Raw genomic sequence first — 25,739 nt, forward strand, 5'->3', positions numbered from 1 at the left:
CATGGCATAAATATACCATGTTTCTAATTATTTATTTTTTAAAATGCTGCAACGAACAGCCTTAGGCATATATCTTCATACATATGCATTAAAATATATGACTGTAAGTTATGAGGGTATATTCATTTCAACTTTGCTAGTTGAAATTGCTATCCAAAGTGTTCATGCTAATTTTCCATCACACCAATAGTGCATTATTTCTTGTTTTTCCACTTCCTCACCAATACTGGAGTAGTCAGACCTTTTGCTTTCGCCAATCTTGTGTGAAATGGTATACCAATGTTTCAATTTGCATTTTTCTAATTACTAGTGAGAATTTTTTCATATGTTTATTGGCCCTTTGGGTTTTTCTCTTAGTGAATTGCCTGTTTATACCCTTTGCCCATTAAAAAAAAATTTTTTTTTTTATCCTCACCCAAGGACATTTTTTCATCTTTTGTTCAGATAGTAGGAGGGAGAGAGAGGAAGAGAGAGAGATAAACATCGATGTGAAAAGGTACTCATCGAGTGGCTGCCACCCGCAGGGCCAACCAGGGCCGGGGACAAACTGCAACCAAGATATGTGCCTTTAGCGGGAACCGAACCCGGGTTACTCTGGACCGCAGGCCGACGCTTTAACCACTGAACCAAACCGGCCAGAGCTTACTTTTGCCGATTTTTATGTTTATTTTGGTCTTTTATTGTTTATTGATTTGTAGAAAGAACACTGTTTCAGTTATCTATGAGACTCCAAAGTTGGTGGCATAGAACAGCTATTTTATTAAGCCCATGGAGTCAAGGATGCTCTGAAACTTAAGCTCCACTAGATTCTCGGCAAATTACGCCCTGTGAGAGCGCTTTTCTTTCTTTTTCTTTTTAAAAATGTCTTTACTGATTTTAGAGACAGAGGGAGGAAGCGGGAGAAAGAAACATCCATCGGCTGCTTTTTGCACGCCCCCTACTGGGAATGGAGTCCGCAACCCTGGCTTGTGCCGAGGGGGGATCAAACCAGCCATCTCTCAGTGCAGATGATGATGCTCAACCAACTGAACCGCACTGGGCAGGGCGAGAGCGCTTTTCTATGTGTTTTCTGAATCCCTTTCCCTCTTTAACGTTCCATTACAAGCCTAAAGCTAGAAAGCCGAGACTTTACAGCGCTATCCCATCACGCGACGTGTGGGCTCTATTATTTGCCAGGTCGGTGTCTTCGGTGAGATCTGCCCTTCTTCACTTTCTCCACTAGAGGCGGCTTTAGACAGCAATCCTTTCTTACTATAGGGGAAGAAGGCGGAGACCTTTTCCACGACACCGGTTGGTGGTCAAGGATTTGATTGACAAGGGTGATAGCGAATGGGTCTGAAATAAGCGGCCGAAGTTCATGCATGTACGGCTAAAGACATGGCAGAAGCAGCCAACGGCCAATAAGGACTGGTCCTAAAAGGAATTTGGGGGCGGGGCTTCCTTGGAGGGGCGGACTCAGGGTAAAGAGTCCCAAGCGGAGCCTGGGAGAGTCAGAAGCATATCCGGTGTTGAAAGAGCTTGGTGGGCTCCGGAGAGGCGGTTAAGAAGGTACGTCTGAAACGAGAATTGCGCAAGCCGGTAGTGGAGAACCCAAGCGGGATTAGCAGTTATTGTCTGAACGAGAATGGGAGTAGTCTCCGTTTTCTGACAGATTGTGGGAAAAGGCCGCTGCTCTGTGACCGGACTCCGGAAGGCTGGGCCGGGAGGGGAAGCGAGGAACTGGTCCCGCGCGTGCGCAACTACAGGAGTGGGGGAGGGGCAGGGGCAAGTCAGATTTTGGGGAGCGTCCAGGCGCCCACTCTGCTTGGGAGCACTAGCGAAAGTTGTTTTTTAGCCTCCCTTGCCTCCTTCCTCCTGGTTTGCGTTCCTCCCTCCGCCTAGAGTAGGCGCAAGGGCCCCTTGGCCCAGGCCCGTCTGGAATTTAGGACACGTCCCCCACCCCTTCCTTCCGAGGGGAATGAAAGCGAAACCGCACGGGTTTATGGTCACCCCTGCCCTACCCGACCGATCACTGCTCTTCCACGGGCCAGAGGACCTTCTCTGACCGGGCGCCGCTGCGTGAGCGGCAGGGGCCTGGTCCGAGAAGGGCCTGGTCAGGCAGGCTGCCCTGTCACGGCGGGGCGGGTGATGTCACACTCCTCTGTGACACTCGAGGCCTCTTAGTTACGTGCAAAACAACAGCAGAAGTGGGAGGCGTGGAGAGATCGGGGCTTAGCTTTCCAGCCCCACAGGGCACCCCGCTCTGGTCTAATTGGTTACCTTTGGACAGGTGAGTTGGCTTGGCTTTCTTTAGTCCAGAACCTTGTGGGCGTCTTTCTCAAAGTCCGGTTAGGCAAGTCGGCGTTGGGCGTTGCTTTTTTTCTGGGACCTGCTTGCAGGAGCTGTGGTAATAAGTAGGCTGTGGTATTTTTGTGTGTTTATTAAGTGTGGAATTGCTATCCTGTGCCAGCCCGGGTTGCACTGCCCACCCCAAACAAGGACAGAAACCTCTGAACTTGAGACTGTGTTCCAGCAATAGTTAACTTGTGACCCAGTAGAAGAGCTGACTGCCTGAGACACAAAGATTGTAAGATTAAACGTTAACGGAGAACGGGCTTTTCTAGTTACTTATTAGTATTTATTTCTATTTTATCTTTTGTGTAGTTTAAGAATTCAGTTCAAGACAGATTTTTTTTCCATTTGCATAACCACATTTCTTATGGCTTCTGCGAACACACTTATTTCTGTAATTATTAGGTTTACTGTCTTTGATGTTTTCTTATTCCTCTTTGTCGGATATTTTTTGTTTTGGCCTAAGTACTAGGTTGATATTTAGATTCTCTGCCATTTTCCTTCAGTGGAGACAGAATGGTTGAATTCTTGAGAAATGCAATCTGTAATTTAGAGTCAAAGTTTCCTTCTTAAATTATTCATCTTGTGGAAACATGGCTTAGTACCCACTTTCTTCCCTTCTCTACTACCGATCTGACTAAAGTCTTACTGTCCTAAAGAATAGGAAGGATAAAATTGGTTTACATAATCAGCATTTTTATATATATTTTTGCTATGGATATAGTTCATGCTTATTGTATAAATGCTAAAAATACAGAAAAGTGTCATAAGAAACAGCATATGTTAATTTTTTTAAAAAAAGATTTCTCTTGATCTATTCCTGGAACTGCCTTAATGAACACTTGCTTTTCTACTTTAGTATGTACTAGACTTTAGAGGTCAGAAGACCCCTAACTTGGATCTGACTCTGCAAATAGTATTTTAACTTTTTGATGTTGGTCAAGTCAATACTAATGTCTGTTTAGCACTTTACAATTACTTCACATAGGTTTTCTTGTTTTATTAGAGCAGGTATTAATTATCCTTATTTTACAGATGAGAAAGCCTAGAGGACCATAGGTAAAATGATTTTCCCAAAATTGTGTGGTAGAAAATGATAGGACTTGTGACTCCAAATCCAGAGCTTGTGCCACTATTACTGTGCCACTATTACACTGCCTTTTTGGGCATTCTTTTTAATCTTTAAAGTGGGATTAATCATTCTTGCCCTTCCCTCATGTATTGGTGTAAGGATAATGTATAGAAAAACACTTTGAAAGTTGTAAATTTTATACAAATGTAGTCAGTGGTATTATAGAACGTACTACTGCTGACCTGAAGAGTTTCACTTTATTTCATAAACTACCCCAAGAGTATTGCTCTCCTCTGGGAAAACACAGAATATTCTCTTGGTGCTCAGTCTTCTAAATTATCCTTTGCTACTTTGACTTAGCTGTAGAAGCTGGTAGAAGTGTCTCCCACTCAACTGTTTTGTTCCCCCAGAGTTTCTAATCAAATTTCATGGAGTAGTTTTTTTGCACATTTTTGTTTTCCAAAGACTGTTTATACTAAAGACCACTTGAATGACCATTCAAGGTAGGTCTCCCTCTGAGCCAGCTGGGGAATGTCAATTTGAGATTATAACGTTCTTGATTAGATAGATAATAGGATCTAGGTTTGCTCTGGAGACTCCTGGTTGTGCTTAAATGTAAGGGCTAGCAAGTTGATTCATATGCAAGCTCTGCTCTGAAGGTACTTAAAACCTAATGTGTGAGAAGAGTCTTGGCACAATTAACTGGAATTCAAAACAGTTGAAAAAAGAGCTTCAAGGATGAGGATGGAGTAGATGTGCTGTTTGTCCTAATTTATGCCTGCTTTCTTTTTTTTTAATTCTCACCCGAGGACATTTTTCCATGTTTTTGTTCAGATAGAGTGGGAGAAGGAGAGAGAGAGAGAGAAACATAGATGTGAAAGCGACACATTGAGTGGCTACCACCCGCACGACCAATCAGGGCAGGGGACAAACTGCAACCGGGGTATGTGCCCTTAGCAGGAACCGAACCCGGGTCTCTCTGGACTGCGGCTGATGCTCTAACCACTGAGCCAAACTGGCCAGGGCTGCCTGCTTTCATTGGGCTAAACATGGTGTTAACTGGGGAGAGATTGCTGATTTATACTGGAAGATGATTATTTTTTTATTTAAAAAAATTTTTTTTTAGTTTAATTATTTTAGAGAGAGAGGAAGGGAGAGGGAAAGACAGAAACATCAATGAGAGAGAACATCAACTGGCCGCCTCCTGCATGCGCCCCACTGGGGACTAGGCCCACAACCTGGGCATGTGCCCTGACTGGGAATTGAACCGGCGACCTCTTGGTGCATAGGTCAATGCTCAACTGCTGAGCCACACCAGCCAGGCCTGGAAGATGATGATATATTTAGGACATTGGGACCTTCTTATGATTCAGTGTCTGTCAAACAGTTGTGGTTATAGAGAGAGTGATTTAGTCGTGTCAAAATTTGGTACAAAAAATTTTATTGAAGGCAATGGGCATTCCATCTCCAGGTACTGGTTTGGTTCTAAGGCAGTCCCCTAGAGAGACAGGATTCAGTGTTAGCTAATCCAGGGATTTTGGCCCACATCAAGTGGGGTGGGGGCTGAAACATTTAGGGTTCAGATCACAGTCAAAGCCCAGTCCTAGTTGAAGTGGAATTTCTTAAACCGATAGACCAACCTCCTAGGGGTGTCCGAGAAAGCATCAAACTAATGACCATTTACTTCATTAAAATTTCTACCACATCAGATGATCATTTAGTGGTTATTAAGCTGTCTCATAATGCCTGTGACCAGTGGGACAAGAGGTACAGTGTACATGTGCCGGAAGAGGGGCATGGCAGTTAAAGAAAAGTCATTTTAACCAGTAATAAGATTTGTCAAGTTTCTTTAAATTCCAGTTTATCATTTTCTTAGACCCCCCCCCACACACACACACACATAATACCATTTAATTTCTCATTTGGGTGAATATTAAGCTTTCAGGATATAGCTAGCTGTGAGTTAATGATTGAATAATATTTTTAAAAAGTAATATACAGGGCATATGTAAATTAGACCTGTGACAAATGTCTTCTAAAACTAGACTTTTAAAAGGGATAAACATACACTGAGGACTTACTTGAGAGTAATGAGTATTTACACTAGTAACAATAATGGTTAACATACTGAGTATAAAGCACTATTCTAAGCACTTTATTAGTATTCTCTCACTTAGTCCTCAACCCTATGAAGTAGGTAATATTATATATTACTCTCTTACAAGAGGAAACTGAAGCACAATGAGGTTAAGTGCCTGAAATTGGTTGCATGTCATACAGCTAAGGAAATAACAGCCAGGATTTAAGTGCAGCAGGTCATGCTTTTAACCACTATGCTAAGGACAATGTTATACAGATTCTGAAGACTATTCAATAGAAAGAACTGTTGAAAAATCACAAACAGTCCCGTCTCCTTTTTAAAAAATTTAACCAGGTGGGTTTTTTCCCTCCCCTCTCTCAAATATCAATTTGGTCCCTTCTAGATGTGTGGGGACAGAATTCAAGATGATCAAATTACTACAACAGTAATGAATAACCATAATTTCACAAACTAAATGTTTAATTAAATGTGTGAACAATGTTTCTTTGACTTTCTGGTTTCATGTTGTTAAATAGTATACACTGAGGCAGCTGCTGTTCTGGCTCCAGCAGTCAGCAGGCTTTTAATTTTCAAAGGCAAGAATTTCTTTTTAAATGCACACTAAATGCATAATTGTTTTTGTTTTGCATAGCTTTTTGCCATGTTTTATTCATATGCACTGTGCTAAATAGGTGTCAGAATAGATTGCAGATACTTTAAAAATTATTTTTATTTATTGATTTACGAGAAGGAGAACTTATTCTCCTTGTTTATGCGTTCGTTGGTTGATCCTAGTATGTGCCCTGACTGGGGATCAAACCCCACACCTTGGCCTATAGGGACGGCTCTCTAACCAACTGAGCTACCCAACCAAGACATTAAAAAAAATTGTTGTTAATCACCTGAGGATGTTTTCCCCTTGATTTTTAGACAGAGTGGAAGGGGAAAAGGGGAAAGAGAGAGACACATCGACTGGTTGCCTCCCACATGACCCTGATGGGGGTTGGGAATTGAATCTGCAACCCAGGTGTGTACGGGCCTTTGATCGGGAATTGAATCTCTGACCCTTCAGTCCTTAGGCCAATGCTCAAACCTTTGATCTAAACCGGCCAGGGCCAGAATAGTTTTTTATTTTTGGGGGGGGTACCAAATTACTTTATTTGAAGGAATGGTACAAATGAAAAGATGTAAGTAGATGATTTGGTACAAGTTATAGAAAAGGTAGAGGTAACTCCAACAGGCACGTACTGCTTTGGTGACCAGGGAAGTCATCCCCGTGGCTATGGGAAGCCAGCCTAAGGCTTAGCTCTCGACATTGTCTCCCAGGGTGTGCTTGTCAAAGAGATACTCTGCCATGCCAGTTTCAGGGGCCCCCAATCTGTGCAAGTTGGTTACATGGTCACCCAGTTCTTTGATGGATTTCACCTGCTCATTCAGGTAGTGAGTTTCAAGGAAGTCACACAAGTGAGGGTCATTTTTGTCAGTGGCCAGTTTGGGCAAATCCAGCAATGACTGATTCACACTTTTTTCCAAGTGTAATGCACACTCCATCGCATTCAGCCCATTCTCCCAGTCGTCACGGTCTGGTTTCTTGATATCCTGGAGGAAGATTCGGCCACCTCGTTGGTTCTGCAGCTTCATCAGTTTCTCAGCATGTTCCCTCTCTTCATGAGATTGGTGAAGAAAATATTTGGCAAAGTTCTTCAAAGCCACATCATCACGGTCAACATAGTAAGACATGGGCAGATAGGCATAGGAAGCGTAGAGCTCCAGGTTGATCTGGAGGTTGATGGCGGCCTCTGAGTCCTGATGATAGTTCTGGCGCACCTGCGAGGTGGATGCAGTGGACATCATGGTGGGTGGTGAAAGAGAGGGGCTGCGCTGCGCTGCGCTGGAACGGGGTCTTTGGGTATATCCGAGGCGCTGTGAGGAGGTGGCGGAAGGCTGGATCAGGTGGCTGGATCAGGTGGCTGGGGGGGATGGGTCAAGCACTGGGTTCTGTCCCAGCACTGTTGAATCAGCAGGAAACCACGGGGACTCTTCGTGAAGACTGTCCAGAAAAGTTTTTTAATATAAGGTCTGGCACGTAATAATTTTTTTGTTTTAGGACAAAGGTAAGGAAGATACGTAGGACAAAACAATGGATTTAACAAGATACTGGACATTGATGTTCACTGATAAGAATATCTCCTCATAGTTGTTAATGCTCAGATTCACAATAGGGTAGTTATTAGTTAAAGACCTATATTTTATATCTGAAAAATACCCTTCCTTTAGGGTTTAATAGACCAAGTTAGATGGGTTGGTAAATACACACTTTTGCTACCTGTACATATTTCTTGCATTTGTATTTCATTCCTTGATTAAAGCTGTGTTAAATAGGAGAGATATTGAAGGGAGAAAAGCCCTTTGTTTCCCTTACTTTTTTTTAGTGAGCAGAATATTCTTTGTGTGTGGGATAAACAAAACTCTGTCTTCTCCTGCATGCCCCTGCTGCTCTTCCCTCCCCCAGCAAAAACAGATCACAACTCCTGGCCAGTTTTGCTCAGTGGTTAGTGTTTGGTCCACGGGTTTGAATTTCAGTTATAGGCATGTACCTGGGTTGCAGTTCCAACCCATGCCCACCGGACTCGTGTGGGAAACAACCAATTGAAGTGTCTCTCTCACATCAAAGTCTCTCCCCACCCCCTTCGTCTTTCCCTTCTCTTAAAAAAAAAATCAATGGAAAAAATATCGTTGGGTGAGGATTAACAACAACAACAAAACCAGATCACAGAATACCTAACTTAAAACAGTGTTTTTACTTAAGTTTTTCTTTCTTGGGAAAGCTATGCACTGAGTTTTTTGTTTTGTTTTTTGGGTGCCTCTGGCAGAGGAGGCACAGAATGGTGACACTTCCAACAGCTTTAGCAGTATATGCATGACACATTTTGACAGATTCTGACAAGTTTGGGGATTTCTGCTCTCCTAAGGATAAAGGCTTAAACTGAGGCTCTGGATCAAATTAAAGGAGTTTGGTTATGATTAACAGCTAAACATTTACTTATGTACAAATGCAATTACAGGCAAATTACTTATGAGTCCAAGAGGCACTGTCTTCATTGTATTCTGTGTAAATAATCCCACCTCCTTATTTTATAATTAGTTGAATATAAAACTGAGTAGTGGAAGAGAGGATCCGATTTGTAGATTTCTATATAAGTTGGAATTCAGAGTGAGGCAGACCAATGCTGGAACACTATTCGTTTTATAATGGGCTTAGATGTGTGTTGGGACTGCAGAATTAAATAATTTTTTTTTTCTTTATTGATTTTAGAGAGAGAGAAAGGGAGAGGGAGAGAGATAGATAGATAGACACATCCATGAGAGAGAACATCGATTGGCCACCTCCTGCATGCCCCCCACTGGGGATTGGGCCCACAGCCTTGGGCATGTGCCCTGACCTGAATTGAACCTGCGACCTCTTGGTGCATGGGTCAACGCTCAACCACTGAGCCACACTGGCCGGGCGTATTAAAGAATTTTTAAGCAACATATAGTGTACTTTTTTCTTTATTGTGGTAAAGTATATGTAACAAAATTTACCATTTTAATATACTTTTTTAAAAAAACAATGATTTTCATTTAACTGTGGGGGCCCCTTTGGATGTTAGCTGAGTTGTTACTTGGTTAATAGTTTTGAATACTCAAACTGTTAAGAGCTGACTCTTCCTGGGACTGAGAATACTTTTGGTATGGGAGCTTATTTTTGAGTTATGAATGCAATGTAATCTTGTTTAGCTGAGTTTGTTTATTGACCATTGAAATGTTGATATATTTTCTGTACAGCTTCTGAGCACAACTAGTTGAGGCTAAGATAGAAACCTGGTAAGATTGGTCTATCTGGCAAAACTTGTAAGAACAGTTTTTCTAAGTCGTTACTTATCTGCACCTTAGTTCTTGTCTGTTTGGTACAGACATAGAGCAAATTTATCATATTTACTTGATTCCAAGACCAACTCTTTCCCCTTTTATTTCAACATTTCAGAAAATATGTAATATGTATACACCTCTCATTGATTTCAGAGAAAGGAAGGGGAGGGGAGAGAGAAACATCGATTAGCTGCCTCTCCTTACACACCCCAACTGGGAATGAACCTGCAGCCTAGGCATGTGCCCTGACTGGGAATCGAACCCACAACCTTTCAGTGTACAGGACAGTGCTCCAACCAACTGAGCCACACTGGCCAGGGCATGTCATGTTATCTTAAATTTGTGTGCTGTATTGGGTTTCTTCCCCTTACCCCCACCCCCAATAGAGTTGTTATTGAAGTTGCTGTGTATCTTTGCGTCTAGGAAATTTGGTAGTTGCAGGTTTCTCTTAAATGTTAGAATAGGTAGTAATGCTGGAAAACTGGTTTTATTTTTTCATTTTATTTATTTTTTTATGGTTTTAAACCACAAGCCACTTAATCATGGCGAAATTCCTATTTGACACCTCCCTTCCGACCCTCACAACCTTTGATGGTTTTGGTTTTTCCATCAGCAGTTGTAAAAGAGGCAGTCAGTACCTCCTTGGAAATATCAGAGAGTAAATTGGGACAGAGGACTTTCTGCCATTCTCCCCTCCTAAGTTTCCACTCCTTAGGGTCTGGTTACAGAGTGTTGCCCCTTTCTGGCTAACAATCCCTGGGTATTTGAGTATTTACAACCCCCTCCGTTTTTAACTCTTGAAATTGGGAACAATAGGTACTTTAGCGTTGTTGAGAATACCACTGAGAAACTTGGCTCTGAAGGTTGCTTCAGTCCTGTTGCAAGTTTTGTCTAGGGATGTCATTAGGGGTGTTAATGGAAACGTTAAACAAAGACACTTTCCAGGTGCTGGATTCTGCCATCCTGTAAGTGTGCTCTCTGGAGGATGTATTATTCATCATGGTTATGGAAGGCTGTGGTTGGCAGTGCAACCGCCTGCAATAATTGCACCATCTAGATCAAGAGGACCGGGAGCCCTGAGACTTAGAGATGAGAGTAACAGCTTTAGTAGGTTCTGCAGCTTCTCAGAACTAACGAATTGAGGTGAGTAGGGATGGTGAGAAAGGGAAGAGGAAATCAGAAAGCAAGCTAGCCATTTTAATTGTTTCATTTGTGAGGGAGTCTCAGGAAACAAATGGTAATGGTGCTTTTGAACTCTTAAGAATGGCATCTCTCCACTGGCCCAGGTTTCCTTAGGAAATTGGTTTTTGGATTGGAACTTTTATTGCCCAGATGAATTTTGCTGAGTATGGGGTTAAGTGCTGTATTGAATGGGTGTGAGTAGTTGGCCTGTCTTTCAAACAACTTACCTTTTGTGTTTTAGTCCCCTTCTCCCCTTTTATGTTGTAAATTTGCAAGGGTTGGGGCATTATGGGTCTAAGAAGAATCTCGAAGATTTATAATCAATCAATAAAAATGCCCTTCGGGACAACTGGTAAGGACTGAATAAGGTCTGTAAATCAGAAAATAGAATTGTATAAGTGTTAATTTCCTGTTTGTTTTTTTTTAATCCTCACTCGAGGACATTTTTCCATTTTTTATTCAGATAGAGCCGGAGGGAGAGAGAGAGAAACATCGATGTGAAAGGGACACATCGAGTGGCTGCTATCCGCACAACCCAACCAGGGCCAGGGACAAACTGCAACCGAGGTACATGCCCTCAGCTGGAATCAAACCCGGGTCTCTCTGGACTGTAGGCAGATGCTCTAACCACTGAGCAAAACCGGCCAGGGCAAATTTCCTGATTTTGATCATTGTGTTTAGGATATACACACTGAAGTATCTAGAGGTAAAGGGGCATTGTGTCTGCATGGCAAAAAAAAAAAAAAATACTTTAAAGGTTGTATATTGCTATATAGAGAGAGAAGATACAGCAAATACAGTGAAATTGTAACATTTACTTTGGATGGTTATACAGGAATTCTTTGTACTATACCAACTCTTTTGTAGGAATGGTTCTGAAATTATGTTTTTAAAAAAAAGTCCTACTTGCCCAACTGGTGGACTGAGAGGAGGTCCTGGTTCAATTCCCAGTCAGGGCACATACTTGGGTTGTGGACTTGATCCCCAGTAGGGGGCGTGCTGGAAGCAACCAATTGATGTTTCTATCTCTCTCTCTCTCAAAAAAATCAATAAAAACTTTTTTTTTTTTTTTTTAATCCCCGTACAAATTTCCTCTTCATGGAGGTAGAAACTTTCCTCTTTTTAGAATTGTGAATCCCTTTTTTAGTTCGGTTCTAAAATGCATTAGGTAGAAAGCTTCTACATGTATATTTTAAAAATTTCAAGTCTTAGTACAGACCTTTATAGTTTTGTTTTTAATCTTTGAGGTTCTATACCTTTGCTGAGGGAATTCTGTAGCATCTTGAAGCAGTGACAAAATTACCTTATGTTCCAGTGACTGGGTTGCTTTAACTAGATTGCTAATTGAGAATTTCTCAAAGACACAGTTTTTTTTTTATTCTCACCCGAGGACACTTTTCCATTTTTTGTTCGCCGGGGACAAACTGCAACCGAGGTACGTGCCCTTAGCAGGAACCAAACCTGGGTCTCTCTGGACCACAGGCCGACGCTCTAACCACTGAGCCAAACCGGCCAGGGCGAAGACACAGTGTTTTAATTTTTAAAATGTTTTTTTTGTTTGTTAATCCTCACCTGAGGATATTTTTCCATTGATTTTTAGAGAGCGTAGAAGGGAAGGGAAGGGAGGGGGAGAGGTGGAGAGAGAAACATTTATGTGAGAGAGACACACTGATTGGTTGACTTCCCCATGACCCCAACCAGGGATCAAATCCGAGACCCTTTGGCTCATGGACCAATGCTTTAACTGCTGAGCCAAACTGGCCAGGGCAAGAAACAGTCTTTTAAAGGGGCAAATTGCCTTCTGAAAGAATATAAATCAGTTTCTAATAATGAAATACTTTGGGGAGAGGAAGATGAGTTTGTTTCCTTTGTCCCCTTTTAGATGGTTGCTTATGAGGAGGGTTAAATGATGGGAAATTAAAAAAAAAAGTAAGTAAATAAAATGGTTTATTATGATTACAAATGTATTCTAGAAGGAAATACATAAAATTAAAATGGTTGTTAGAACAGCAGGATTTTTAAATTACTTTTCATTTTACCAAATTTGTATGTTGCTATTTTTTTGTAAGAAAGTTGTTATTTTGTCTATACTTGTATCTTTAAAATAACCTTTCTTCCTTCTATTGTTTATTCTACAGAGTGGAGGCTGTGTCCCCCAGACTCTGCCATCATGAACATATTTGATCGGAAGATCAATTTTGATGCGCTTTTAAAATTTTCCCATATGTAAGTGTTTTGACCTTGACTACAGTTTCTTTGCTTTTCCTTTCATATCAGGTTTTTCTTTTTCCTAGTTTATTGTTTTTGTATATATAAAATAAGATGATACTTTACTAGAATCTTGAGGATATGATAAGCACTCAGATTCTAAGGACTGCTGCGTGGTCACTGGAAAGTCATTTAGTTATTCTAGTTTTGGTAGTGACCATAATTTTGGGCTTTTGGCTTTTCTCCATCATTTAAGATTCTCTATTAGTTAACCTATTTTCAAAACATCCTTTTTAAAATTATAATACAACTTTCAAATATTTCCTGGGAAGGAGAAGAGAGAGAAATGATTGTTAGCTTAGAGATGAGATTGGATTGGTCCAAGAGTGATGGCTGTTATTAACATTCTTTCCTAGAACCCCTTCAACGCAGCAGCACCTGAAGAAGGTCTATGCCAGTTTTGCCCTCTGTATGTTTGTGGCGGCTGCAGGAGCTTATTTCCATGTGGTCACTCATTTCATTCAGGTAGGAGCAATTTTCTCTCCTAGTTGCTGTTGTACAAATTGTAATTGGAAGAAACTAGCTCAGCAGGATGGTACAAGTCTATGCCCCTCCTTAGTCCTTTTCAGTAGTTTGGCATCTAAACTCAGCCAAAGCCAGGCTGTAAATCAAGGCATGTAGAGCCATTTAAATTTTCTGGCAACTCGGTCCTCTCTAGATCCTGAAATGTTTAGCTTTGAATGTCTTAACCCTGACACTGAATGATGTGTTGCTGAAACATAAGATCTCGACCCACCGAGGAGAGGCATGACATGCATGCTGGGATTCTTCTCCACAGTAGCCTTTTTATCTTTTCCTCCTTTTTTTTTTTTGCCTGAATGACTATGGAGTACTTAGATACAAAACACTGATTGTTTGATTAATTATCAGGAGGGGCAGGGTTGAGACTTTTAAGGATTTGACCCGTATTCTTCTCTGATACACTTATATCTGCATGGTTGAGTGGAAAAACCCTTCAATAACTCATTTTCCTGTGTTGAGGGAGAGTTTGGGTTTGGTCAGCAGGAATAGAAGGGGGACAGTTGGGGATTAATCAGTAAATCTGAGGCTCTCACTAGCCAAGATTTCTCCCTTTTAGAGTGTTCTTTTTAATTTAGGTACAAGGATATGCCTGTGTTGGCATTGGCACTGCTGAGAACTATCCCTATGCTCAGTTATTTCCTTGCAGGGGTGTGAAAAATGATTCTAGATACTCAAAGGATAGGACTTTGATCCCTTCCTTGAGTTTAGACTAAAACATATTCTACCTTTTAGGCAAGAGTGGTGCTTTTAAGTAATGTAAAATAAAGCCATCCTCATTATTTGTGGATTTCTTATTGGTGAATATACCTACTTGCTAAAATTTATTTGTAACCTAAAATCAGTACTTTCACAGACATTTGTGGTCATACCCAGAGTAGCAAAAATTTTGAGTTACCCATCACACCCACCACGTTCCAGCTGAGGTTGAACAAGGCAACATACTGCCTTATTTCAAGCTCTCAAACTGTAAGCAATAGTCCTTTTTACGGCCTGTTTAGAGAGACTTTTTTTTTCCTCTTTGTGCTTTTTGTTGATAATTTTGGTGTTTAAAATGGTTCCAAGCATAGTGTTAAAGTGTTCTTTGTGTTCTTAATTGCAGAAGACTGCAATGTGCCTTATGGAGAAAATGTATGTGTTAGATAAGCTTTGTTCCAGCATGAGTTACAGTGCTGTGACTGTGAGCTCAATGTTAATGAATCAACAATGAATGTCAAAGTGCCTTTAAACAGAAAACACATGTAAAACAAGGTTTCATATAGATTGATTGATGAAAATATTGTGACTGGGGACTTGCAAGAACCCAACCTTTTATTTCCTGCAGGAGCAATTGTTAGTATTCACTAATTCATTGTTCATAGTGACTTTATAGAACATAGCTACGGTGGAAAACAACAATTGAGTATACCTACCTTTAGGAAGGAAGGAACTTCAATGTCTACATATGTCCTTAATTATTTCTCTTTATTTTTTTCTTTATTGATTTTAGAGAAAGGAAGGGAGAGGGAGAGAGATAGAAACATCGATGAGAGCAAACATCGATTGGCTGCCTCCTGGATGCCCCCCACTGGGGATCAGGCCCATAACCTTGGCATGTGCCCTGACTAGGAATCAAACCGTCGACCTTTTGGTGTATGGGTCGATGCTCAACCAATGAGCCACACCAGCTGGGCTGATTTCTCTTTTTTCAAAATCCTTACCTGAGGACACTTCCCCATTTATCTTCAGTTCGAGTGGGGGGGCGCGGGGCAGCAATATCAATATGAGAGACGCATCAACTGGCTGCCTCCCACATGACCCAACCAGGGCCAGGGACCAAACTGAAATCAAGGTACGTGCCCTTAACTGGAATCGAACCTGCCGCAACTCTTTGGTCTGTGAGCCGACGCTCTAACCACTGAGCGAAAACGGCCAGGGCTGATTTCTTTCTCTTTAAATGCCTATAGCTTTTTCTCACTTGCTTTGTAAAAAAAAGAATTTATTTTTTCTTGCAAAACTGAGGCATGTTCATTGTAGAGAATTCAGATAACAGACTAACAATAAGTAAATCTATAACTATAATCCCATCATCCAAAAATACATGCTCTTTAAGTTTTGGTACTTCTTTTTTTTTTTTTTTTTAAATCCTCACCTGTGGATATTTTTCTATTTATCTTCAGATAGAGTAGGAGATAGGGAGAGAGAAACATTTATGTGAGAGAGACACATCAACTGAATGCCTTCCACATGGCCCGGCCAGGGACAAACCATAACCAAGCTACGTCCCCTTGACCGGAATTGAACCTGCGACTCATTGGTCCTCAGGCCGATGCTGTACTGTTTATGGTACAGGGCTGGTACTTTTTTTTATACTTAACTTACCTTTTGTCTCAGTCCTTTCAGGCTGCTATAAGAATACTATAGACTGGGTGCCTTAAACAACAAACAGTTCTTATAGTTTTTGAAGCTGGCAAGTCCAACATCAAAGCACTAGCAGATTTGTTGTGTGGTGAGGGCCCACTTCCTGGTTTGTAAATGGCCATTTTCTTGATGTGTTCCCACATGGCGGAAGGGACAAGGGAGCTCTCAGGGTTCCCTTCTTTTTTTTTTATCCTCACCTGAGGATATTTTCCCATTGATTTTCAGATAGAGTGGGAGGGAGGGAGAAAGAGATTGAGAGAGAAACATCAATGTGAGAGAGACGCATTGATTGGCTGCCTCTGACCAGGGCCGGGATTCCAACTGTAACTGAGGTACGTGCCCTTGACCAGAATCGAACCTGTGACTCTTGGTCCTTGGGACCATGCTCTAACTGCTGAGCCCAACTGGCTAGGGCAGGGTTCCCTTTTATAAGGACACTAATCCCCTTCATGAAGGCTCCACCCTTATGACCTAATCATCTAGACCTTGACTCTGAATACCATAATAATTGGGGGTTAGGATTTAAACATGAATTTGGGGTGGGCACAGACATTCTGTCTATAGCACCCTCTCCCAGTCTTTTTTTTATATATATATAAATTAAAAATTTTTTTTTTTACTTTTATTGATTATAGAGAGGAAAGGAGAGGGAGCGAGAGGAACATTGATGAGAAAGAACATCAATTGGCCACCTCCAGAATATCCCCCCACTGGGAATTTGGCCCACAACCTGGGCATGTGCCCTGACCAGGAATCGAACCGGCGACTTCTTGGTGCATGGGTTGACTCTCATCCACTGAGCCACACAGGCTGGGCTCTCCCAGTCTTTTTTTTCTGTATGTGTATATGTATTTATGTGTGTTTTAAAGAGATCAAAAAGGGATCATTTCTACTTTTTCTACAGATTGGAATGTATTCCAGCACTTGTCACTTTGGTTCATTTTTTTCTATTTCTTGGGTAAGACTCATAGTTCGACTAGGATAGTTGTGGTTGATGGACTACTTAGGCCAGAAGACCCTTCAGCCCCACTGCCTTTTCCATTGCCTTCAGGTTAGAAGCAAATACTAGGAAGTTCAGATGAATATTTGAATCTAATAAAGTCTCCTGCAAAATAAATTTGATACTTTCAAGTATTCAGTTGTGACTCTGGATCTCACAGGCTGGCCTGCTCTCTGCCCTGGGCTCCCTGGGATTGATGATTTGGCTGATGACAACACCTCATAGCCATGAAACTGAGCAAAAAAGACTGGGACTTCTTGCTGGATTTGCTTTCCTTACAGGTATATTAAGGGATTAGTCTAATTTTGGAGGGGTGGAGACTATATTTTTTAGTGTCTCTTTAGGGTGTGAGATTTGTATTTATTCTGATTCACCCCAACTGGTATATTTACTATCCAACCTTATATTTGAATGTGTTTTGCCTTGTGCTGCTTTCTTATCCTCATCCAGAGGATAAGTGACTAGTGACCATGATGTCTACTTCTGTATCCAAAAGTAAGCATTTGTGTGCTTGAATGAATGAGGTTTAAGAGCTTAGGTAGCATAACTTATAAATGGTAGACATAGGACTGAACAAGGCCCAAAAATCTGACTTAGTTGGACTCACACTGCAACTATCACAGAAGCACTCATCTATTCTGAACCTTACAGATAATTAATTAAAGCCATACATTGAGAGCCATCACACAGGGCCCTTTGCTGATTCTCAAGAAAATAATGAAAAGCACAGCATTTCTAGAATTATCATTAAGGGAAACCAGACTAAAGCTACACAATAAAAATACTTGCAAAGCAGTATTTGCATTAGTACAACTTGTTCTGAGTGAGTCTAACCTATACCATGTTAAAGAAATTGTAGAAAGGCCGGGATTTAGAGATTAAGATTTTTAGATCAGAGAAAGTTAGTTTTTGAAGGTATTAAGTAAGAGGTGTGGAATCAGAAGAAAGGAGAGTGGCCAAAGTAGAGGAAATGTTGGAGTGGAACAGATTGCCGCTGTGCCCTCCTATTGGCACATGTCCACCCGCAGAACTGGTCTGGCCTTTTTTGCTACAAAGGGAGTCAGTCCTGCATGACTACAAGGTTGCTGGCCACAAGGCTCTGCTTTACTCTTAATCTTTTTACTAATCTAATTCCTGATCTGGCCCACATTACAGGTTCACATCACTCCCCTTCAGAGTTTTGCAGCCTTAACAATTTAGTTAAAAAATGTTTGACGTGCCTGTTTCATTTTCCCTAATCTCTATTCCTCCTGGGGGTCATCAATGATTTTCAGCTAAGATGACAATTTTGTAGCTCTGTATAAATAACTTAGTCAAGTTTAAGTTTTCTTGAAAACAAGGAAAGTAGAGGGATTTAATTACTTTAGTCCATGTGTTTTGTCCTTTTTTAGGAGCATGGGCATGCCTATGCTAGTAATGATCAACTTTTCGATGAGAGTCTTCTTGAAGAATTGATGGTAGTAATGTGTTATGGGGCCTTTTGTTTTCTAGGAGTTGGCCTGGGCCCTACTCTGGAGTTGTGCATTGCCATCAACCCCAGGTAACTATTTTAGTAGTGTCTTAGGTCTTTCTACCTTTTTGAATGTACCTCTAAATATAGACTATATTCCTGTAGCCCTCAATCTAATGGTCTTTTTCTTAACAGCATCCTTCCCACTGCCTTCATGGGCACAGCAATGATCTTCACCTGCTTTACCCTGAGTGCACTCTATGCCAGGCGCCGGAGTTACCTCTTTTTGGGAGGTAAGTATGGAATGGAAAACAGAGGGTCTCTGCGTTAGTTAGGATTCTTGCTAGATCTATTTCCCTACTTCCATCCCCACCCCCAACTTCTTGTGACTTTTGGGTTGACGGAGAAAGCCAACCCAATGGAGAGGAATGTAAGGAATGGCTTTAGCAAGGTTGCTTTACTTTACTTTGGCTTCTCTCAAGACTGCTTTTTATCATTTCTTATAGGTATCCTGATGTCAGCTATGAGCCTGATGCTCTTGTCTTCCCTGGGAAATCTTTTCTTTGGCTCCGTTTGGCTTTTCCAGGTGAGACTATGCATATAACTTTTCAGTAGCCATTTGCCTCACACTTCTTTTTCTCACTTAATCCTAAAGCAAGATAGACCAAGAATCCTCCAGAATGCTCACCTGTGTTGGGTAGTGCTCTTGAAACCTCCCCACTAACCCTCCTGGGTAAAGGTTCAGATTAAACAGGGGTTGCACATTGCTAAGGAGACGATGGTTCACTCAGAGATAATTTTTCTAAGGCCAGTCCAGCAGCAGCTCCTTGTTAAAATGATTCAATCTCTTTCAGTGACCAAAACATTTAGTACAGAATTGTTCTGAGGGAAGTAATGTGGTCTTCGTCATAGGCTTCAGTTCCCATGAATGCTAATGTCAGTGGGATTAACATTTGATGTACTTTCAAGTGGCCAAGAGCCAGAAAGAAGTGTGGCTTTTTTCTCTACAGTGTCTACCAGATGGTAACCTCATCTCATTCTTTTGTTAGGCAAACCTGTATTTGGGGCTGATGGTCATGTGTGGCTTTGTCCTTTTTGATACTCAACTCATTATTGAAAAGGCTGAAAATGGAGATAAGGATTATATCTGGTGAGTGTGAAAATTAGTCTTTCACAAGAATGAAGTGTTAGGCATGCTACTCCCTTCTGCAACTGTTTTCTGATTCCTAGGGACAGTCCTTTGCCTGAGCCACCTTTCTGTCCACATTAGTAGGGATAAGAGTAGACCTGGATGAACTTATGTGGCCAAGTTTTGGGATGTATGTGGGAGGATTCCCATGGTTTTGGAATTATGTACCAAATAGCATAGTTTCTCTCAATTCCTGAGGGACATCAGATTTTTAAAAATTGAATTACTAATATGTATTTATGTATCCACATTTTAGTAGTGGTTACCTCTAGGCAGAGGAGAAGGGACCTTTCACTTTTTATTCTTTATACTTTTATATTCTTTAAATCTTTAACAATGAGAAGATATACATATAAATTTTAAAATATTTATTTTCATGTTGAAATCCTCTCAAAGTTAGCAGTGATGGTTCAGGGTTCAGAGTTGGGCCTCTGCAGAGTTAAAAGCCCAGTTTCTCTATGCTACATGGTTTCATAGAGTTGAAAGGATTTCAGGCACAGTTTTACTTCCTCTGTTGGTGGTGGAGTGTTGGTGAAGCTGTTTCATGGGGTGAGGGGTTTTGCGTGTTTCATCTTTGTGTAAAAGAAAGTAGGAAGTGCAGTTTGTGATTTGGTTCTCTTTCAGGCACTGCGTTGACCTCTTCTTAGACTTCGTTACTCTCTTCAGAAAACTCATGATGATCCTGGCTATGAATGAGAAGGTTAGTTAGCCCACTACCCGGAGATGGGGGAAGAGCTCCAGAGCTTGGTATCTCTGTAGACTTCAGATTTGAAAACTTGCTTGCACACTGTGTAGGCCCAGGGTTATGTAAGGCAGGCCACTGAGTACGAAGTAAACCTGAAGTCTTTAGCTAATGGAGAAAAAAGAACAAGTAAAAACAGTCCTTTTTAAAAAAAAAATGAATTCCTAAGATTAGTATCAAAGGGAAAAGAGCTTCAATGGCAGCAGTCCACTATACGAAGAATTTAAAGGCCATAAAGATAGTTATGACTAGAAAAGGATATTCAAGAGGATTTATATAATACTGGCAACCAGCTTTTGAAAATATATTTCAGAAGTAGACGAATTTATCCATTTATTGGTCTTAATTTTTTTCCAGAGAAGCATTCTGTGTGTGGTTAGTGAATGTCAAACAGAGTCTACTACAGCAGCAGGGGAACAGTGAAACCATAAGCTTTTTCTCACAGTCCTTACTGTGGAACAAGACAGTAGTGTAGTGGTGGACGCAGGTGACTTGATGGGTTTGGTGGTTCTCTGGTCTGTGCCACCTTTGGACTGAGTACCACACAGGTGTCCTAGTTTCAGTCAAAGCAACTCCTCTTTTATTTGTTTACCACACTGGGCTTCCACCTAAGATTGACACAAGAGTTCTGTAGACTAGAATATTTCTGAGTGTTGGTGTATGCCTAGGATTTGTGCTTCCTTCTCAGGCCTAATGGAAAGTTGCTGGCCTTGGCCTTAGTCTTTTTTTTTTTCATCCTCACCCGAGGACATTTTTGCATTTATCTTCAGATAGAGCGGGAGGGAGAGAGGGAGGAAGCCAGAGAGAGAAATATTGATGTGGGGGAGAGACATCAAGTGGTTGCCACCCACACGACCCCAACCAGGGCCAGGGACAAACTGTAACCGAAGTACATGCCCTTAGTGGGAACTGAACCCAGGACTCTCTGGTCAACACTCTAACCGCTAAGTCAGACTGGCTAGGGTTTTTTTGTTTTTTTTTAATCTATATATATATTTTTATTTCCTCACCCAAGGATATGCTTTTTTTATTAATTTTGAGAAACATCAATCAGTTGCCTCCTGTATGAGCCCCGACCAGGGATTGAATCTGCAGCCTAGGCCTTGGTCTTGACCTCTTCTTGTTTAGTTAGTTCTTTTAGGGTAGCCTGCCAGACCTCAGCCTTCACTGAGCTGCGGTGGTTGTAAGTAGCCAAGAGTGGTCTGGCAGCCCACCTAGGTACTCGGGGTGGGAGTGGAATAGTTGCTTGAGGTTTATTCTCGTCAAGTCTATCAGCAACTTGGGAGACCACCAGTGGACCACCTGCTGTGTACTAAAGGAGCATTCCTTGTTTCTTTTTATTGTCCTACTCCCTTTCGATCCCTAACCAAAGGCAGCTCACTCAGGAGTTTTAGTTTGAATGTCTGATATCAAAAATTAATTGGATAATTTTTCTCCATTTCCAGGACAAGAAGAAAGAGAAAAAGTGAAGTGACCATCCAGCCTTTCCCACTTTGGCTTCTTCTTCCTCCACCCTCTCATTTTCTCTTTGCACACATTACAGGTGGCGTGTTCTGTGATAATGAAAAGCATCAGAAAAGCTTTTGTACTTCATGGTTTTCTCTATTTTGAAATTTTTGATCAAAAAACTGATTAGCAGAATAATAGTTTAGAGTTTGGCTTCATATTCCTGGAGTTCTTCCCCACTTCCATTTCTGCCATCCCCATCCCTAGCTTCTTCCTCTGCTTAGGCAGCTGGTTTACTGTGATGAGGAGTGGGGTCTGCAGAGGGAGACAACTCCAGGGGTCTACTTTCCGACTGAGCTGTACCCAGTGGATCTGAACTGTTGGACAGAGCCACTCAGCCCTTCCTTCCTCAGCACTGTTTGGTTGGTGCGCGGTTCCTATGGGACTGGGCAGTGTGTTTTCCTTTGGAAGGAAGTTTGCTGGTTCCGTTGTTGCTCAGGTTCATAATACCTGAGCTTCTGTCTACCCGTACAAGGAAAATGAAGAGCCTCCTCTTGTGGATGCTTTGCCTCTTCTGAGCTGCCCAAGTCGCTGCTGGTCTGGCAAACACACCTTTCGGCCTTGCCATCATAAAAGGAATGTGGATTTATGTGTGTTTTCTTTCCTGTCCCTTGTCTGACCCTCAGGAAATCCGCCTGCTTTCCATCCTTGGGGTGGGAGGACTTCAGTAAAGGGGAGACTAATTCTTGTCAGGCACTTATTAAATGGCTGATTATGTATGGCAAGGTAGAGCCTAGAATTCCCAAATTTCCTCTGGTCTTTATTTTTTTATTGGTTATCACCTTTTTTACTGAGTGGCCTCTACCAGATAGCTGTGATTAAAGATCCCAGGAGGGGAACAATAGGGAAGCATAATAGTTGAGCCTCTGGGCGGTAATTGTAACTAATCCCGCCCAACAAACCTAGATAAGGACTTGTTTGGAACAAAATCCCCTCTACCAAGTGGTTCTTTGTTCAGATCAACAGAATGGGGCTGTGATGACTTGGGAGGCAGCATTCATAGCAGTCCTCTGGTGCATGTTTGTTATCTCCTGTCTGGTAACGTCCCATCTGATAATAGGTAGAGTCAAGCCAGAAATTTGGGGCAGGAGATAAATGTTTATTTTACACATGCATTTAGTTTTTGGCTGTGCACCTATTTCCATAAATCTGCAGGTTTGTGGTTGCAAGTAGAGGGAGGGCAGTGCTAATGGGCATCACTATCTCCTTCCCTGTGGGCTGCACAGTCAGCTGGCACAGATGGGCGGACCTGGGAGCATTGTGGCTCTGGCTACTCACAAGGCTTTCAGTGTAAGGGGACTGAGCCCTTGGAAGCTCCCTGCCAGTAGGATACCATTTTTGGCTCTGCCTGTTCACAGCCAGTACACAGTATGGCCCAGGGGCTACTAATTTGCAGTGCACTGTATCCTTGTGCCATCCCATTAAAAGATTTGTTCCCAGGCTGTGTGTATTCCTAGGGTGGCATGCTGCCCAGAATGACTCACTTCCATGGAGGAGGCTGCCCTCTGATTTAACTGCTGCATCCAGCCTCTGGCTTGAGAACTTACTAAAGGGACTTCCTTCCCATTAAACTCCAATAGCAACTCCATAAAATTGTTGATTCTCTGCTAGGTCTGAGAATCTGAGTTACATCTCTTGAAGCCAAACTCCACCTCTTGTGCTTTTTTGCTTGGGATAAAGGAGTTTTTCTTTAGAAACAGTGCCAAGAATGACAAGATATAAAAAAACAAAAACAAAAAAACTACTTTTAAAGAAAATGTCTAACAGGTTTTTAAAACAGTAATCACTGTAATTATCACTTTCTTTTCTAGTTCCTTGGTTTTCAGCTCAGGCTGCATTCTCTAACTCATACTGTGAAGACAGAGGTGTTTTTGATCAGAAATATATGAAATCTACAGTCTTAATTTGTAAAATAAAAATAATAATAAAATTCCTTAGCCTTTCCTGGTGTTAATGTGTTTTAAATTAAAGACTACAGCTAAACATGGGGCTTGGAGGGCTTACGAGTGGGAGTAGAAAACAAGGTCCCCACTTGAGCACCCATTCTGTAGCCTCAGCTCACCACAGAGGTTGGGAATTTTCTTTGTCCAATACATAACCCAGGCCTTTTCCTGGTCCTCCCCCCTTCCCAACATTTATTGTGGGTGGTTTGTGGTAACAGCATGTGTAGTTGGTTCCAGTGTACAGCCAAGCTTTGGAGTTTGGGAATGTACTGTGGAAAAAGGGCATAAGCCACTCATTCTGCGAGTACTTCTGGTCACCATTGTGGCCAGGCTCTAGTCTGGGTGCAAGGAATCATTGGTGAAAAACATTCTTGTCCTCATAGTTTATATACAAGATTATAAACCAAAGTTTGCATTACCCTCCAGTTATTCCATTTGGCATGTTTGCTCTCTGGTTGTCATGTGCATTGTAGCCACAGAGCTGGTTAGGATTTGATTGTTAACTAACTTACTGGTTCATCCAGGTTACTTCCAGTTGACCTCTTGGGGTTCTGCATACCCCTATCCCAGCTGAGGATAGCCACCTCTTTCCCCAGCTTAGAAAGTGTACCTAAAGCACCTTTTCTCTTTTGCTGACTGAAAAATGTCTGTTTGTCTGTCTCTTTAAATTGAGTTTTTTTTAGAGAGAGAACATTGGTTGTTCCATTTATTTATGCATTTGTTGATTGTTTCTTGTATGTACCCTGACTAGGGATTGAACCTGTAACCTTGGTGTATCCGGACAATGCTCTAACCAACTGAGCAACCCTGCCAGGGCCTATCTCAGATTCTTTTTTAAAAAATATTCATTCATTCATTCATTCATTCATTCATTTATTTATTTATTTTCAGATAGAGCAGGAGGGAGAGAGGGAGGAAGAGAGAAACATCAATGTGTCTCTTTCACATCGACTGGTTGCCACCCACACGGCCCCAACTGAGGCCGGGGACAAACTGCAACTGAGGTACTTCTCTTAGTGGGAACCGAACCCAGGTCTCTCTGGTCGACGGGCCGATGCTCTAACCGCTGAGCAAAAACAGCCAGTGCTGTCTCAGATGTTTAAAACCCAATTTTATCCTTGCACTGCCTTCTATTTTAGGTGTGTTTGGGGGGGGGGGGTGCAGGTAAACACAAAGCACAGCATAGTGCTGACAATATATCAGGCACTGTGTAAAATGCTTTACGGGTTTTAATATTCACAAGAACCTAAGAAGGTGGTCTGTTTACTATGTATGCTCAGTAGCTTCCAAAGTCATGCCAGCAGGCAGCAGCACATCAATGTCTAGAGAGAACCCAAGCGAGCTGTCTCGAGCCCCAGCTCTTCACTGTTGCCCTGTGTAGGCAACAATGAGGTTAGCACTTCCTGGACTGGTGTCATCCTTTCCATCCTGACTTTCATTCTGGCTACCGCTCCAGCGGGGGCGGAAAGGAAAATATGAGATGGTTTGAGCAAAATCACCCTATTCCCAATCTTTGTAGCCTTTTGGTCTTTTCCCCAGTGATCCCACCAATTACAAATTAAACAGAAGTTAACACAGTTCATTCCGTGCCTAGCCAACCTGCAGGCAGAACTAGAGTGAGGAAGTCACTAGTGCAGAAGTGGAAGGACCTGTCTGTCCTGCCTGCACAGGCTATCAGGTGGGGGCATCTCTATGCTGGGGATGAAGACAGCTCAGGAGAACTATAGGCAGGCATTATGTGCTCCATGGGGAAGCGCAGTGGGCCCTGAGATGACACTGGACGACATTTAACCTGACCTGGTTGCTCAGGGTAAAGTGTTTTGGAGCTGATACCTGAGCTAAGTAAAGCTAAATCTTGGAAACTGAGTCGAAGTGAAACAGGTTAAGAAACACTGTGGTGGGCCCAGCAGCTGTCTCAGTGGATTGAGCATTGTCCCATGCACCAAGAGGTTACCAGTTCAATTCTGGGTCAAGGCATATGCCAGGGCAAGCAGGGGCGTGGGGAGGGGGACAGTTTTAGGCTTGAGCCCCAGTAAGGGCATGCAGTAGGCAGCTGATTGATGTTTCTCTCTCACATGTTTCTATTCCTCTCCCTAAAAAAACTCAAAGATATCTTAAAAAATGCAATGGTGGGAATAGCTATTT

At 41.9% G+C, this 25,739-nt stretch overlaps 2 protein-coding genes across 4 annotated transcripts; one reads left to right on the forward strand and one right to left on the reverse strand.

Annotated features, from left to right (window-relative positions):
- Positions 1-1,454: 1,454 nt before the first annotated feature.
- On the forward strand, positions 1,455-23,600 carry TMBIM6 (transmembrane BAX inhibitor motif containing 6). 3 transcript variants are annotated; one of them, XM_036250925.1, is made up of 11 exons: positions 1,471-1,548; positions 10,341-10,538; positions 12,716-12,803; positions 13,202-13,310; positions 16,925-17,045; positions 18,256-18,304; positions 18,410-18,507; positions 18,721-18,800; positions 19,264-19,364; positions 20,028-20,103; positions 21,591-23,600. In XM_036250925.1, the coding sequence occupies exons 3-11, from the start codon at positions 12,748-12,750 to the stop codon at positions 21,612-21,614; spliced, it is 714 nt and encodes a 237-aa protein (XP_036106818.1). In that variant the 5' UTR covers positions 1,471-1,548; positions 10,341-10,538; positions 12,716-12,747; the 3' UTR covers positions 21,615-23,600. The 3 variants fall into 3 exon arrangements, with proteins under 3 accessions (XP_036106817.1, XP_036106818.1, XP_036106819.1); XM_036250924.1 differs by lacking the exon at positions 10,341-10,538 and having other exon boundaries at positions 1,455-1,548; XM_036250926.1 differs by lacking the exons at positions 1,471-1,548; positions 10,341-10,538 and adding an exon at positions 2,247-2,269.
- Positions 6,631-7,337, reverse strand: LOC118623407 (ferritin heavy chain-like). The gene has a single exon (XM_036250927.1). It carries the CDS (start codon positions 7,335-7,337, stop codon positions 6,786-6,788), a length of 552 nt encoding a protein of 183 aa, XP_036106820.1. The 3' UTR covers positions 6,631-6,785.
- Positions 23,601-25,739: the final 2,139 nt, after the last annotated feature.

This window comes from Molossus molossus, unplaced genomic scaffold, assembly GCF_014108415.1.
Source record: "Molossus molossus isolate mMolMol1 unplaced genomic scaffold, mMolMol1.p scaffold_m16_p_10, whole genome shotgun sequence".
Taxonomy (NCBI): Eukaryota; Metazoa; Chordata; class Mammalia; order Chiroptera; family Molossidae; genus Molossus; species Molossus molossus.

Bases quoted from the DNA above. Each gene is read 5' to 3' on its own strand.
- TMBIM6 (XM_036250924.1), top strand. From the start codon at position 12,748: ATGAACATATTTGATCGGAAGATCAATTTTGATGCGCTTTTAAAATTT. The intron at 13,311-16,924 runs GTAGGAGCAATT...TGGATCTCACAG, and splicing joins TGGTCACTCATTTCATTCAG to GCTGGCCTGCTCTCTGCCCT. The intron at 17,046-18,255 runs GTATATTAAGGG...TTTGTTTTCTAG, and splicing joins TGGATTTGCTTTCCTTACAG to GAGTTGGCCTGGGCCCTACT.
- LOC118623407 (XM_036250927.1), bottom strand. From the start codon at position 7,337: ATGATGTCCACTGCATCCACCTCGCAGGTGCGCCAGAACTATCATCAG.